At 45.3% G+C, this 13,898-nt stretch overlaps 1 protein-coding gene across 2 annotated transcripts in view; it reads left to right on the top strand.

The window, feature by feature from the left end:
- The first annotated feature begins 2,037 nt into the window (after nucleotides 1–2,037).
- LOC144500368 (metal transporter CNNM2-like) overlaps nucleotides 2,038–13,898 on the top strand; it is a 254,478-nt gene continuing 242,617 nt past the window's right edge. For both annotated transcript variants that reach the window (XM_078223142.1, XM_078223141.1), the window contains exon 1: nucleotides 2,038–3,771. In XM_078223142.1, coding sequence (XP_078079268.1) covers nucleotides 2,352–3,771 — 1,420 coding nt within the window. In that variant the 5' untranslated portion in view covers nucleotides 2,038–2,351. The remainder of the gene's footprint in view (nucleotides 3,772–13,898) is intronic.

The following is a 13,898-nucleotide window of genomic DNA, read 5'->3' as shown; positions in this document are numbered from 1 at the left end:
CTCTGGGCTTTCACCTTTGAAAGGCAGATGATTGCTGCCTACAGCAAACGTGTAACAATAAAAAAATATATAACTTATAAAGTATCACCTTTAGGACTAGCAGTGGTATACTAAATGAGCACATATTGCAAAAGAGATTTTATTGTTTGTCAAACATTGCACAAAGATGCATTAAACTCACATCAAAAATATGTATAGTTTATTAGTTTATTTATTAGTCACAAGTAGGCTTACATTAGAACTGCAATGACGTTACTGTGAAAATCTCCTTGTCGCCACACTCCAGTGCCTGTTAGGGTAAACTGAGGGAGAATTTAGCTCGGCCAATGCACCTGACGAGCACATTGGACCATGGGGGGAAACCGGAGCACCCGGAGGAAACCCATGCAGACATGGGGAGAAAGTGCAAACTCCGCACAGGCTGAAATTGATCCTGGGTCCCTTGCGCTGTGAGGCAGCAGTGCCATGCAAAAGGTGGTTTTGCCTCAAAAAATATTTTTTCCATTGTTAATTATGCATCCTTATTCTTCATGAAGAACCAGGAGTTGACACATTAAATAGCATTTTACATTCCCGTGGCCGAAGAGCAAATGAATGGACCTATCTCATACCAAGTTGATCTTTCTCTACACCTTAACCATACTGTAATATTACATTCTGCACTCTCTCCTTTCATTCTCTATGAATGGTATGTTTTGTCTGTATAGCATGCAAGAAACAATACTTTTCACTGTATACTAATACATGTAACAATGATAAATCAAGTCAATTTTAAAAAAGAATTGGCTGATGGTTTGTTATAAACACAGTAAGAAGTCTCACAGCACCAGGTTAAAGTCCAACAGGTTTATTTGGTAGCACAAGCCACTAGCTTTTGGGGCGCTGCTCCTTCGTCAGGTAAGTGGGAGTTCTGTTCACAAACAGGGCATATAAAGACACAAACTCAATTTACAAAATAATGGTTGGAATGCGAGTCTTTACAGGTAATCAAGTCTTAAAGGTACAGACAATGTGAGTGGAGAGAGCATAAAGCACAGGTTAAAGCAGTGGTTCCCAAACTTTTTTCACTGGGCCGCACTTTCAGAATAAAAATTTGCTCGCGCCACACCGAATTTTTTATTGATTAAGAAATACATTCAAAAACAAAAAAACCCAACTCCTAGCAGTGCTTGATTCATAACATAGAACACAACTACTTTATAATATGATCATGGGACATCCAGAAAGTATAAAACAATCGCTTTGGAAAAATATCTAATCCATGTTTAAATGTTTCTTTGATTGTCCTTGAATCTTCCCGCCACACTTGCCCCATCCTCTCTCGCTGCACCCTTTGGGAACCACTGGGTTAAAGAGATGTGTATTGTCTCCAGCCAGGACAGTTAGTGAGGCTTGTTATAAGACATTGCCGCCTGATAGAAGGTTGAGAGTGGCCCTCCCCTGGCTTTTGACAGGCGCGGCTACAGGTGCACACTGACGCTCTGTCACCACAAGCTCCTGTGCCGCCTTGCACAACCTGCGCTCCAAGCCCATTGGCCAAGCGCGCCAATCTCCGCCCGCCGCTGATTGGCTGCCGGTCAGACCGCAGCGTGTGAATGGCCCAGAGCCCGGGAAGGGGGGGGAATGGGCGGGGAACAAGCTTCGATCACGTAGGCTCAGCCAATCGCGGGGGGCCTGTGGAGTGGGGCGGGGGCCCACGTGCGCCGGAGCCGTCGCGCTCGGGCTTCCCGGACGTGCCATTGGCTGTCCCGGGGGGGGGGGGGGGGGATGGCCCGCCCCGCCCACATCATGAGCTCAGCCTCCTCTGGATGGTTAGGCGGTGCTGTCAATCAGAGAGAGTTGAGCCGGTTGGTGGGTGGGCGGGGCGGAGGAGCAGAGCCGGGTGGCGGTGGGTGGGGCTGGGTTGGGTAAGTAGGGTAGTGGTGGGCGGGGCGGAGGAGAAGAGCCGGGTGGTGGGGGTGGGCGGGGCTGGGTTGGGTGGGTGGGTAGGTAGGGTAGTTGGGGGGGGCGGGGTAGTGGGAGGAGAGACCGTTGGCTGGAGCTCGCGCTGGCGCTCGCTGTGGATTTGAGTCAGAGCGCGAGCGGGCTGAAAGCCGGAGGGAGCGCGAGCGGGTGGGCGCTGAGGGGAAAGGGGGTGAAAGTTGTGTGACTGGATTTTGATATATAAAAAATCATCAAAAGTGTATTATGTCTGCTCAAAAAGGGGCGGCAAATGAAGGGAGGGTAATGAAAGACACTTAATATTGGACGTGGCCCTCTCTATTTTCGCACCTTCCATTTTTAAAAGAGAAAATTAATATTTTTTCCTGGGGGGGGGGGGGGGGGGAACAGCCTCCATTTCCATTACCAACATGGCGGCCTGCAGCAGTGGCCGGCTCGGCTTCTTCACCCTGTCCGCCTTCAGCGCTTGCTGCTGCTGCCTCTTCCTGAGCCTGTGGCCGCAGCCGGCCGAGGCGGCAGCGGCCGCCGCCGACGAGGGCGACACGGTCATCATCGGCCTGCGGCTGGAGGACACGGACGAGGTGACGGGCATGGAGGACGGCGTGCTGCGGGTCAGCGAGCGGACGCGGGTCCGGCTGCGGCTGTACGGGCAGCGCATCGACAACAGCACCTGGAGCCGCATCGGCTTCACCGAGCACCGGCGCACGGGCGCCGACGACGCCGGCTTCGACCCGTGCGGGGTGCGCACCTCGGACATCGTGGTGCTGCCGGGCGTCGCGCTGAGCCGCCGCAGCACCGGCGTGATCGAGATGGAAGTCAAGCCGCTGCGCAAGACGGAGAAGCGGAAAGCCTACTACCTGTGCACGGCGGCCAGGGCGCCGGAGCCGGGCTCCGGGCAAGCCGACTGGCTCTACCACGACACCAAGGACACCATGGTGCTGGTGGTGGAGGAGAGGAAGTCCCTGCTGCCCTTCTGGCTGCAGGTCATCTTCATTTCGGTGCTGCTCTGCCTGTCGGGCATGTTCAGCGGCTTGAACCTGGGGCTCATGGCCCTGGACCCCATGGAGCTGCGCATCGTGCAGAACTGCGGCACCGAGAAGGAGAAGAACTACGCCAAGCGCATCGAGCCGGTCCGCCGCCAGGGCAACTACCTGCTCTGCTCGCTGCTGCTGGGCAACGTGCTGGTCAACACCACCCTCACCATCCTGCTGGACGACATCGCCGGCTCCGGGGTGGTGGCCGTGGTCGTCTCCACCGTGGGCATCGTCATCTTCGGCGAGATCGTCCCGCAGGCCATCTGCTCCCGCCACGGCCTGGCCGTGGGCGCCAACACCATCGTGCTGACCAAGTTCTTCATGCTGCTCACCTTCCCGGCCTCGTACCCGGTCAGCCGCCTCCTGGATGTCATCCTGGGCCAGGAGATCGGCACCGTCTACAACCGCGAGAAGCTGCTGGAGATGCTGCGGGTCACCGATCCCTACAACGACCTGGTGAAGGAGGAGTTGAACATCATCCAGGGCGCCCTGGAGCTCCGGACTAAGACGGTGGAGGACGTGATGACCCCCCTGCGCGACTGTTTCATGATCACCTGCGATGACATCCTGGATTTCAACACCATGTCCGAGATCATGGAGAGCGGATACACCAGGATTCCCGTCTATGAAGGCGAGCGGTCAAACATCGTTGACCTGCTTTTCGTGAAGGACTTGGCATTTGTGGACCCTGACGACTGCACTCCTCTGAAAACCATCACCAAATTTTACAACCACCCCTTGCATTTTGTTTTTAACGACACGAAGTTGGATGCAATGCTGGAGGAATTTAAAAAAGGTGGGATAATGTTGTTTGTTTTTCCCCCGTCTTGCTGGTCTCGTCATTCAAAGTCTCGCATACGTCAATTCTTTTCGGATGATTTTACCAATCTATGCTTTACGTTTCCTGCACATCTTAAAACAGTTAGTGTAATGGTTCATCAGCTGCACATTTCTACAAGTATCTTACCTGTAAATGTTTTGTGGACACTCCCACTTTCTCCCGATGCGCAGCCAAACGCCCCTTCTGATTCCTTACTCCTGACACAGTTTCTCCTCCTCCCCCTCCCCCCACCATGAACTATGGTTATGTATAGACAATAGCAGAAATATAAAACGAGTTGATGATAAGTGGTGTCATTTTTCAATGTTTCTTTCGTTAGGCGGGGTGGGGGGCCAACCGAGGTTGTGATACTTTTGTAAACTCCACCATCTATAACATCCTTTTCAGACAAATGTTTTGAGTGTTCAGTAGCACTGTTGATATTGAGTACACTCTTAAAATCTGATTTCTAGAAATGTGCAGTTGTGTGAAATTATTAACCCAATCAATCCCTGTCAGATTTTATACAAGACTATAGGGTCTCTCTCTACTCGAGACTGCAGTCTGGCAGGTGATATACTGCTGATTTGCCAGCCTTTTCAAGACAGTAAACTTGAAGTTTAGTACATGTAGATAGATAATAAGTATAATGTAGTGAGAATATGGTGTTAATTTTATGTAACTTAATTAGATCAGCTTATATTTTGGTACAACGTGTTGCTAAACTTGGTTTAGCAAATGCATTTAATATAGCATTTGGTTTGTAAAAATTATGATCAAGCAAAAATTATGCATGTCTGGCAGGATTTATTTTCTTGCTGATCATAATCCATGCATGTGTCTGAGGCAAATTGCATTTAAATTCCATCCCCAGCATACTCCATGTGTCGGAGTACTTTTGGGCAGGGGGGAGGCTGAAATTTCCAAAATGTAATTTATAAAACTTTGTGGCTGACTGCCAGTGCATTGAGGCTTGTATCTATATAATAGGAATTTGAGATGTGTTAGGTCACTGTTTGGTGATGTGAGCAATGGAATGAGTTGGTGCAGCAGTAAAAGAGAGTAGAGTTTAAAATTTCAGTCTTCCCCCTTCCTTGCTGAAATGAATTGAGAAATTGACTTGTGAAGGCTGTATAAATATGTGCACGTAGAATGTAAAGGATATGCATTCCAGGTAGTTTGTTTGTGCGAGGGACACTTATTTGCATCTTTATTGAGAAATAGGTTGCTGTAAGTATTGTATAGTACTAAGATGTATGTGAAACAAAACATTAACTTGTTAGAAGAATCAGCTACCAGTTTTATTCATGTGTCCAAAAATGTAGTTTTGCAACATTCTTTGACTGATATTGCATAAATGTTCTCATGTAATTGGTGAGTTTAACCGATATTTTTCAAATTATTTCAATATGTTTAATTTTTTCCTCCACTGAATCTTCTATCCTTCCATCTGTACTTTTAAGACTTCATTTGATTTGTATAAAACTTTGAACTATGTGATTGATCCTGGAGTACTTGTAAATGCTTGTTTATGTTGAAATTCATTGGATGTGTGACATTGAATAGCACTATGCATTAATAGTCAAACATGGGGCACTGAGTGGAATTTGAGCAATCTGTGGTTTCTAGTAATGTTTTGACTTTGGGTTGTTTGGACCTCATGTTTGTTTATTGGTTCTAGACAAATTACGGCTGGGGAGATTTTGTGGTAGGAGCAGAGGCAGATGAACTGTCCACTCATCAATGCATAGTGCTTCTCTGACTATAGATGGAGATGATATGACACTGGCTTTAACTGGTCCATGTTCAATCAGTATGTTAGGAGGGGACAGGTTATGACATTGCCATGGATTGTTAGCTCACAAGTGGTTGCCAGTGGATGTATGAACTACTTTGTTGTGGCTAACTTCTGTGTTTGCTTTCCCTTGGACTGGCCCCAGAGCCAGCTCATCAACGAGAGCCCACCTCTTGATTCCACAAGTTGCCAATTGTCTTCATTGTGCTGAAAAGAATGAACTGGCACTGGTAAATCTTTCCCAGCTAATTGCAGCAGGTATTGACTTAGGGAGCAATTTTCGAAGTTCAGCCGTATCCCGTCAGCCTGAGGTTCAGGAATGTCTTCAGTGAGATAGGGTCTGTCTTCAGATTACTGGTTCTAATGAAACTAAGAGGCATTTATGATTTCCCATTTGTCTTTTTTTGGGAATCCGCAATTTGGCAGTGTTTAATAGGGCTGTTAAAGCAGTGATTCCTTCAGAGTTTAGTCCAAAGTTTTATAGAAAAGCCTTTTTGTAGGCTGTGATGCTCTGAATTGATTTACCTACAAGATTTTATGTTGAGCTGTGACAGTGCCCTACTTGTTTGGGAAGTTTCAACTAACATGGTTGTATTGATTGTTTACTTCCTCCTACCCATAGTGTTTAGAAAAGGGTTTTCATCTTTTATAATAGACTACAATGGGCATGGGGTGACACGGTGCTTAGCACTGCTGCCTCAGCACCAGGGACCCGGGTTTGATTCCTGGCTTGGGTCACTGTCTGTGTGGAGTTTGCACATTCTCCCTGTGTCTGTGTGGGTTTCCTCCGTGTACTTCGGGTTCCTCCCACAGTCCAAAAGACATGCTGGTTAGGTGCATTGACCCAAGCAGGCGCCGGAGTGTGGTGACTAGGGGAATTTCACAGAAACTTCATTGCAGTGTTAATGTAAGCCTTACTTGTGACTAATAAATTAACTACTTTAAGTTCTTTTATTGCTTGCTACTGGAGTATCCCTACTGCTGGATGAACATTGGTAGCAGAGGAAAAACCATTGTAGCTTGGTGTTTGTTTTGTAAGGCTTGAAGAGGTGCTACAGAATCGGGACAAGACCATGACACAAGGTAAATGTAAACCTACTTCGTTTGATTGTCCCCCTGTCTTTTTGGATTCTGAACCATACCGGCAATGGAAGGCCAAAATGGAAATGTGAACCTTTGTAACTACAATGCTGAGGAAAAGGCAAGGTATGGCCTTATTAGCTTTATCACTTCTGGCTAGAAGTAAGATAAGGAGCAAAGTGTTTTCTGACTGGACTGCAGATGCCCAAAATGAAGAAGGGTTACAGCTCCTGTTGCAATATCTAGATAAGTTTTATCAAAAAAGATGAGTTTTTGGGGAATTATGAAAAGTAGATGATTTTTGACAGGGTTAGAAGACGAAGACAAAGCCAGTCTATGAAGGAATATATAATGGAATTCAATAAGGGCTGTAACAGACTAATGAAATTTAAATTGGAGATTCCAGATGTAGTATTGCTCCTTAAGTTGTTGGATTGTGCATGTCTGTCTCAGATGCATAGTCTTCTCGTAATGACGGGAGTATAATTTGAGGGAATAGAACTCCTTTTTGATCAAATGGTAACATCTTTAAAAAAGGATTTTTGGGAAACAATTGTTTCTCGCCACTTTTTAAAATTCAAATCAGAATGCCATAGCACAGAGTATTCAATGGTAGCTCAGCTGCGTGCTTGACCAACTGGTACACGAAGGCCCTAAACAGTGACAGTTACATTAATGATACATCTGACTTTGAAACCAGATATAATCAGTTTGATAATGGAGATAGAAGATGCACATGGAGGGTGATGAAAGAAGTTTAAACCGAAGAAGTGATAAAGTTGTTGAAATGGAAATGGTGAATCGTTTTCAATGCGATTCCCCATATACTACGTACTGAATTGTCCAAAAAGAAGAAACCATGTCTTTGAAGTTATGCACGAAATAGAATACGTAGAAACCGACAGTGATGAAGATAAGGACCATCAAGGCATTCTTTTGGTCACAGAAAAATTCAGTCCAACAATGTGTACTGATGATAGACTCTTTTAGCTGCAGTTTTGGATAGTGGATGTGTGTCAACTGTATGTGGCAAAGATTGGCTAAATTACTATTTGGGGTCCGTTGATCATAAAGAACAAAAGAAAGTTAAAGAATGTGACAGTTCCACCTCTTTTCGATTTGGAGATGATAATATTTTAACTTCTTCCAGAAGGATGGTATTCCCCTATAGAATTGCAGGAATCAGCAAGTATGAATGTTGTTTCAAGCGACATACCTTTGTTATTAAGCAGGTCTGCCATGAAAAATGCCCAGATGAATATAGATTGGAAGCATGACAAAGCTGGTATTTGGAAGATGTGTAGATCTACATTTTACAAGGTCAGACCATTATTGCTTTCCCTTAAGTGAATTGTAAATGTCTAACCAGAGGCGTCATGATGCAATTGTGTCAATTACAGACAACAGCTTAATCGGCAAAAAGATTATTTTGAACCTTCATAAGCAGTTTGCTCATCCAGCACCACAGACTGAAGTCATTGCTTCAGGATGCAGGTGTGCTAGATAATGGCTAAAATGATCTCGGAGAGCAAATATCAGCCCGATGTGAGATTTGTACAAAATATAGAAAGACGCTTCCATGTCCAGTTGTGTGTCTAGTGTTGACTTGCGATTTCAACGATGCAGTAGGATGTATTTGGGATGAAGAGAAAGGCATCTATTTACTACACTTCGTGGACATGGCCACCTGGTTCAGCATATCTACGGGGATTTATAGCAAAGACAAAAAGGCTATTGCGGACAGGATTATAACTTGATTTGATTTTAATTTAGATTTATTATTGTCACATGTATTGTTTCTTGCATGCTATACAGACAAAGCATACTGTGCATAGAGAAGGAAAGGAGGGGGCAGAATGTATTACAGTCAGAGCTAGTGCAAAGAAAGATCAACTTAATATGAAGCAGGTATATTCAAAAGTCTGATGGCAGCAGGGAAGAAGCTGTTCTTGAGTTGGTTGGTACGTGATCTTAGACTTTTGTACCTTTTTCCTGATGGAAGAAAGTGGAACAGTATGTCTGGGGTGCGTGGGGTCCTTGATTATGCTGGCTGCTTTTCTGAGGCAGCAGGAAGTGTAGGCAGTTTCAAGGGATAGGAGGCTGGTTTGTGAGATGGACCGGGCTTCGTCCACGACCCTTTGTAGTTTCTTGCAGTTTTGTTCAGAGCAGGAGCCATAAAAAGCCATGATACAACCAGAAAGGATGCTTTCTATGGTGCATCTGCAAAGGTTGGTGGGAATCGTAGTGGCGATGTCAAATTTCTTTAGCTTCCTGAGAAAGTAGAGGCGTTGGTAGTCTTTCTTAACTCTAGCGTTGGCGTGGAGTGACCAGGACAGGTTGTTGGTGATCTGGACGCCTAGAAACCTGAAGCTCTTGACCATTTCCATTTCGTTCCTGTTGATGTCGACAGGGGCATGTCCTCCACGATGATTCCTGAAGTCGATGGCTATCTCCTTCGTTTTACTGACATTGGGGGAGAGATTATTGTCATCGCACCAATTCAGCAGGTTCTCAATCTCATTCCTGGACTCCGTCTCACCATTGTTTGAGATTCAACCCACAACAGTGGTGTCATCAGCAAACTTGAAAATCGAGTTGGGAGGGAATTTGGCCATTCAGTCATAGGTGTATATGGAGTGTAGTAAGGGGCTGAGGACACAGCCTTGCGGGGCATTGGTGTTGAGGATCACCGTGGAGGAAGTTGTGTTGCCTATCCTTACTGATTGCGGTCTGTGGGTTAGGTAGTCTAGGATCCAGTTGCAGAGGGAGCAGTCGAACCATGGGCCACGGAGTTTGGAGATGTGTTTTGTAGGAATATTGGTGTTGAAGGCTAAGCTGTAGTCAACAAATAGGAGTCTGGCATAAGTGTCTTTGTACTCCAGGTGTTCATGGTTTGAGTGTAGGGCCAGGGAGACGGTGCCTGCTGTGGACCTGTTGTGGTGATAGGTGAACTGTAGTGGATCCAGGCAGTCTGAATGGCCGGAATGGATCCGTGCCATGACTAACCTACCGAAGCACTTCAAGGTGATGGATGTCACAGCCATCGGGTGATTATCATTAAGGTACGCTGCCTGGCTTTTCTTTCGTACAGGGATGATGGTCGTCGTCTTGAAGCAGATAGAGACTTCAGGTCGGTGTGAGGAGAGGTTAAAGATGTCTGCGAATACCCTCGCCAGCTGGTCCGTGCAGGTTCTGAGTGCTTGTCTGGGTACCCAATCTGGGCCAGTCACTTTCCATAGGTTGACTTATGAGAAGGCTGATTTGATGTCTGCAATGGTGACCTCTGATACCGGTTTGGCTGAGGCTTCCAGGGCACAGGTGCACTTTCGCTGACCTCCTCAAAATAGGCATAGAATACATTGAGCTCATCAGGGAGTGATGCATTGGTACCAGCGATTCTATATGCCTTGATCTTGTTGTCTGTTGTGTTGCAGACCTTGCCATAGTTGGTGGGAGACCGTGTGGCTAACCTGGGACTCTAGCTTGGTCCTGTACTGTCTTTTGCCATCTTTGATAGATCTCCGTAGATCGTAATTGGATTTTTTGTTAAGGTCATGGTCGCCTGACTTGAACACCTCTGACCTAGACTTCAAGCCGTGGATATCCCTATTCATTCCTGTTTTCCGGTTGGGTTCTGGTTGTCTTATTGGATTGGAACAGGATTGGGGAACACATCTAAATTCTTGATGGACAACTGGGGGTGAATTTGTGAATGATGAGTTCTGAGATATGCATGAAAGTTTAAATATTGTGGTGACGGACACTGCAACAGAAAACCCATTCAGCAATGGTCTCTGTGAACGGAGTCATGCAGTAAAGATGATATGCCACATAAGATTTTGGCATTTGCAGATTGCATTAGTGTGGGCGGTACATGTGAAAAATTAATTACAAATGGTGGGAGAGCTACAGTCTGTCCCAATTGGTATATAGGAGGAACCCAAAATTACTATCCGTGTTGGCGGACTCCCCTCCGGCATTGGAAGAGACAAGCATTGGCTCCGTTTTTTCCACATGTCTGAATACCATGCATGCAGGGAGAAAAGCCTTCATTAAGGTTGAGGTTTCAGAGCAGATATGACAACGCTTAAGACCATTGGGGGTACATTTTGAAAAAAAAAAATAACATAGAGGGCCTAAAGAGTGGAAAGGGCAGGTAAAATGAGAGAGGTAGATGGCAAGGTAGTTACACTGCAATATGGTCCCGCTCTTTGAGAGTAGTGGGAATTGATTATGAATTTAGAACATCTGATCAAGTGTAGAAATACAAGAAGCACCTTGTAGTTCACATACATATACCTTGAACAACTGTGACAATCAGCTGTAGGCGAGAGGGAAGCTAATGACCAGCTCAGTAACAGTGAGGCAGCAGATGAAGTCGTTACTCCAAAGGTTCAACTACTCAAAGTGGGCACAGTGGTATCATATATACCTGAAGGGTCAAGTGAGTGGAGGGATGCCACAATAATCAGAAGAACAGAAAAATCCTCAGGAAAATAGAGTGACTTCCCTTGACATCAGTGAAGCAGTTGAACGAGTGGCATCAAGGAGCCCTAACAAAGCTAAGGTCAATGGGAAACATTTTCCATTAGTTGGAGTCGCACCTAGCACAAAGGAAGATAACTGTGGTTGTTGGAGGTGAGCTATTTCAGTCCTAGGACATCACTGTAGGAGTTCCTTGGTCTTGTCCTAAGTTTAACTGTCTGTAGCTGCTTCATGACCTTCCCTCCATCATGAGCTCAAAAGTGCAGATGTTCGTGGATGATTGCATAATATTCAGTGCCATTTGTGACTCATACTGAAGCAGTCCAAGTCCACATGTGAGAGACCTCACTTTTTTACAAGTTATTGTAAAAATTTTTACAATTTATATAAATTATTTGGATGAAAGAACCAAAGGTATGGTTGTGAGATTTGATGATGACACAGATGGGGAGGAGAGTAAATTGTGAAGTGGACAAAAGGAGGCGACAAAGGGACATAGTTTAAGCGGATAGGCAAAGATCCGGCAAAGGTGTATAATGTGGGGAAATTTAAAGTGGCCCATTTTGGCAGGAAGAATAAGAGATTCCAGAGCTCTGAGATTCGGAGGGATCTAGATGTCTTCCTGGTGCATAAATCACACAAGACTAGTAAGCAGGTAGAACAAGTAATTAGAAAAGCTAATAGAATGTTATTAATGTGAGGGAAATTGATTACAAAAGTAGGGAGGTTGTTATTCAGTTGTACAGGGCACTGGTGAGACCACATCTGGAGTGTTGTGTGCAGTGTTGGTCCCTTTATTTAAGGAAATTTTCTAAATGCATTGGAAGCATTTCCGAGAAGGTTTACGAGGTCAATATCAGGAATGGGTAAGTTGTCTTATAAGGAAAGGTTGAACAGGTTAAACTTATATTCACTGGAGTTCAGAGTAAGAGGTGAATTGATTGAGGTCTTGAGGGTGGCTGTGGAGAGGAAGTTTCTTGTGGGCGAATCTAGAACTAGGGTTACTGTTTAAAAATAAGGGGCTGCTCATTTAAGACGTGGGATTTTTTTTCTCCTTTTATTTTAAAGCAGTGTCTTTGATTATTTTGAAGGCAGAGCTCAATAAATTCTTGATTAACAAGGGGGCCAAAGGTTATTGGGGAAAGGCAGGAATGTGGGGTTGGGATTACAATCAGATCAGCCATGATATTGAATGGCAGTGCAGGCTCGAACGGCCTACTGGCTTGCTCCTAATTGCATGTTTGTAAGTCAGGAATTGAAGGAACACTGTTCACTTGCCTGGGGGAGTGCAGCTCCAGCAATGCTCAAGAGGTGTTTGACACCATCCAGGACAAAACAGCCTGCTTGATTGGCACTCCAAATTCCATCTTAAACATTCACTCCCTCAACCACTTCAGCAAATCACCAAGACTCCTTTGACAGCAGCTCTTAAATTGTATCACTTTGAAGGACATGGGTAGTAGATGCATTGGAACACCACCACCTGCAACTTTCCCTCTAAAACACCCACCATCCTGACTTAGAAATATATTGCTATTCCTTTGCTGTCGCTGGGTCAAAATCCTGGGACTCCTTTCCTAACAGTGTTGTGGGTATTCCCACGACACATGCACTGTAGTGGTTGAAGAAGGTGGTTCACCACCACCTTCTTGAACATTTAGGGATGGGCAATTCATGCTGGTCTTTCCAGCGATGAAAGAAGGATTTTTAAAAAAGGATTTTGATCCATGGATAGAAGCTTAGAAAAATATCGTGCCTTTCTACACCCCAGTAACCAAAATTGCATTAGAGTCAATGTTGTAATATTGGAAAGATTGGAACCAATTGTCCATATCAAGGTCCACAAACAGCAAAGAGATAAATGACAAGGTTTTTGTTTCGTGATTTGGTTGAGGTATGAAATATTGGCCAAAAACCTGAAGAGAACTCTCTATTGGTGTTTTTTGTATCATGGCATAGGTTTGGTAATATGTCAGTGAGTCAGGACCATCACTCGGTTTAACATTTTGTTGAAAATTTAGCACTCTGACAGTGTTGCAATTGCTTTGGTGCTATTGTGAAGCATCAGCCTACATTATGTGCTGCAGTCGTGATTGCTACTTGACCCCACAATCTGCTGATTCATAGGGGAGGGTGCTACCACCTGAATCAAGGCTCACACCTAAAGTTCAATTGTTTGGCCGCAGATGTAGGCCACTGCTACACAAATATCAAACGTGCCTACCGCTCAATCGCCTGTTCACACTTTGGCAAAACAGGCCACAAGGCTGTGCTCTTGCTCCCAGCTCACAAGCAAAAACTGGCACCGGAGAATCCGTCAAAGAAAGTTGTGCCATGTTGGAATCGATGATCTCCTATGGGACTGGTCAGTATTTAAAACTCTGCAACCAGCCTGAACGAGTACGCCACTACAGTAACTAACTTCATTAGTAAGTGTGTAGAAGACTATGTGCCAAGAAGCAAATTTGTGTGTTTCCCAACCGGAAACCATAGATGAACAGGGAGATCAATTGCTTGCTGAAGTCTAGGTGTGAGGCATTCCAGTCAGGTGATCCTGACCTATATGTGAAAGCCAGATATAATCTAAGGAGATCCAACAAAGATGCCAAAAGTCTGTACCGGACCAAGCTTAGAATCCCAGGCTAGCCACAGACCCCTGCCGACTATGGCAAGGTCTGCAAGACATAACCGGCTACAAGATGAAGGCAGGTAAAATTGCCGGCACCAACGCACCCATTCCAGA

The sequence above is a fragment of the Mustelus asterias genome, chromosome 11 (genome assembly GCF_964213995.1).
Source record: "Mustelus asterias chromosome 11, sMusAst1.hap1.1, whole genome shotgun sequence".
Classification (NCBI taxonomy): Eukaryota; Metazoa; Chordata; class Chondrichthyes; order Carcharhiniformes; family Triakidae; genus Mustelus; species Mustelus asterias.
The sequence above is the reverse complement of the archived record's forward strand: the minus strand, read 5'-3'. Positions and strand labels throughout refer to the sequence as shown.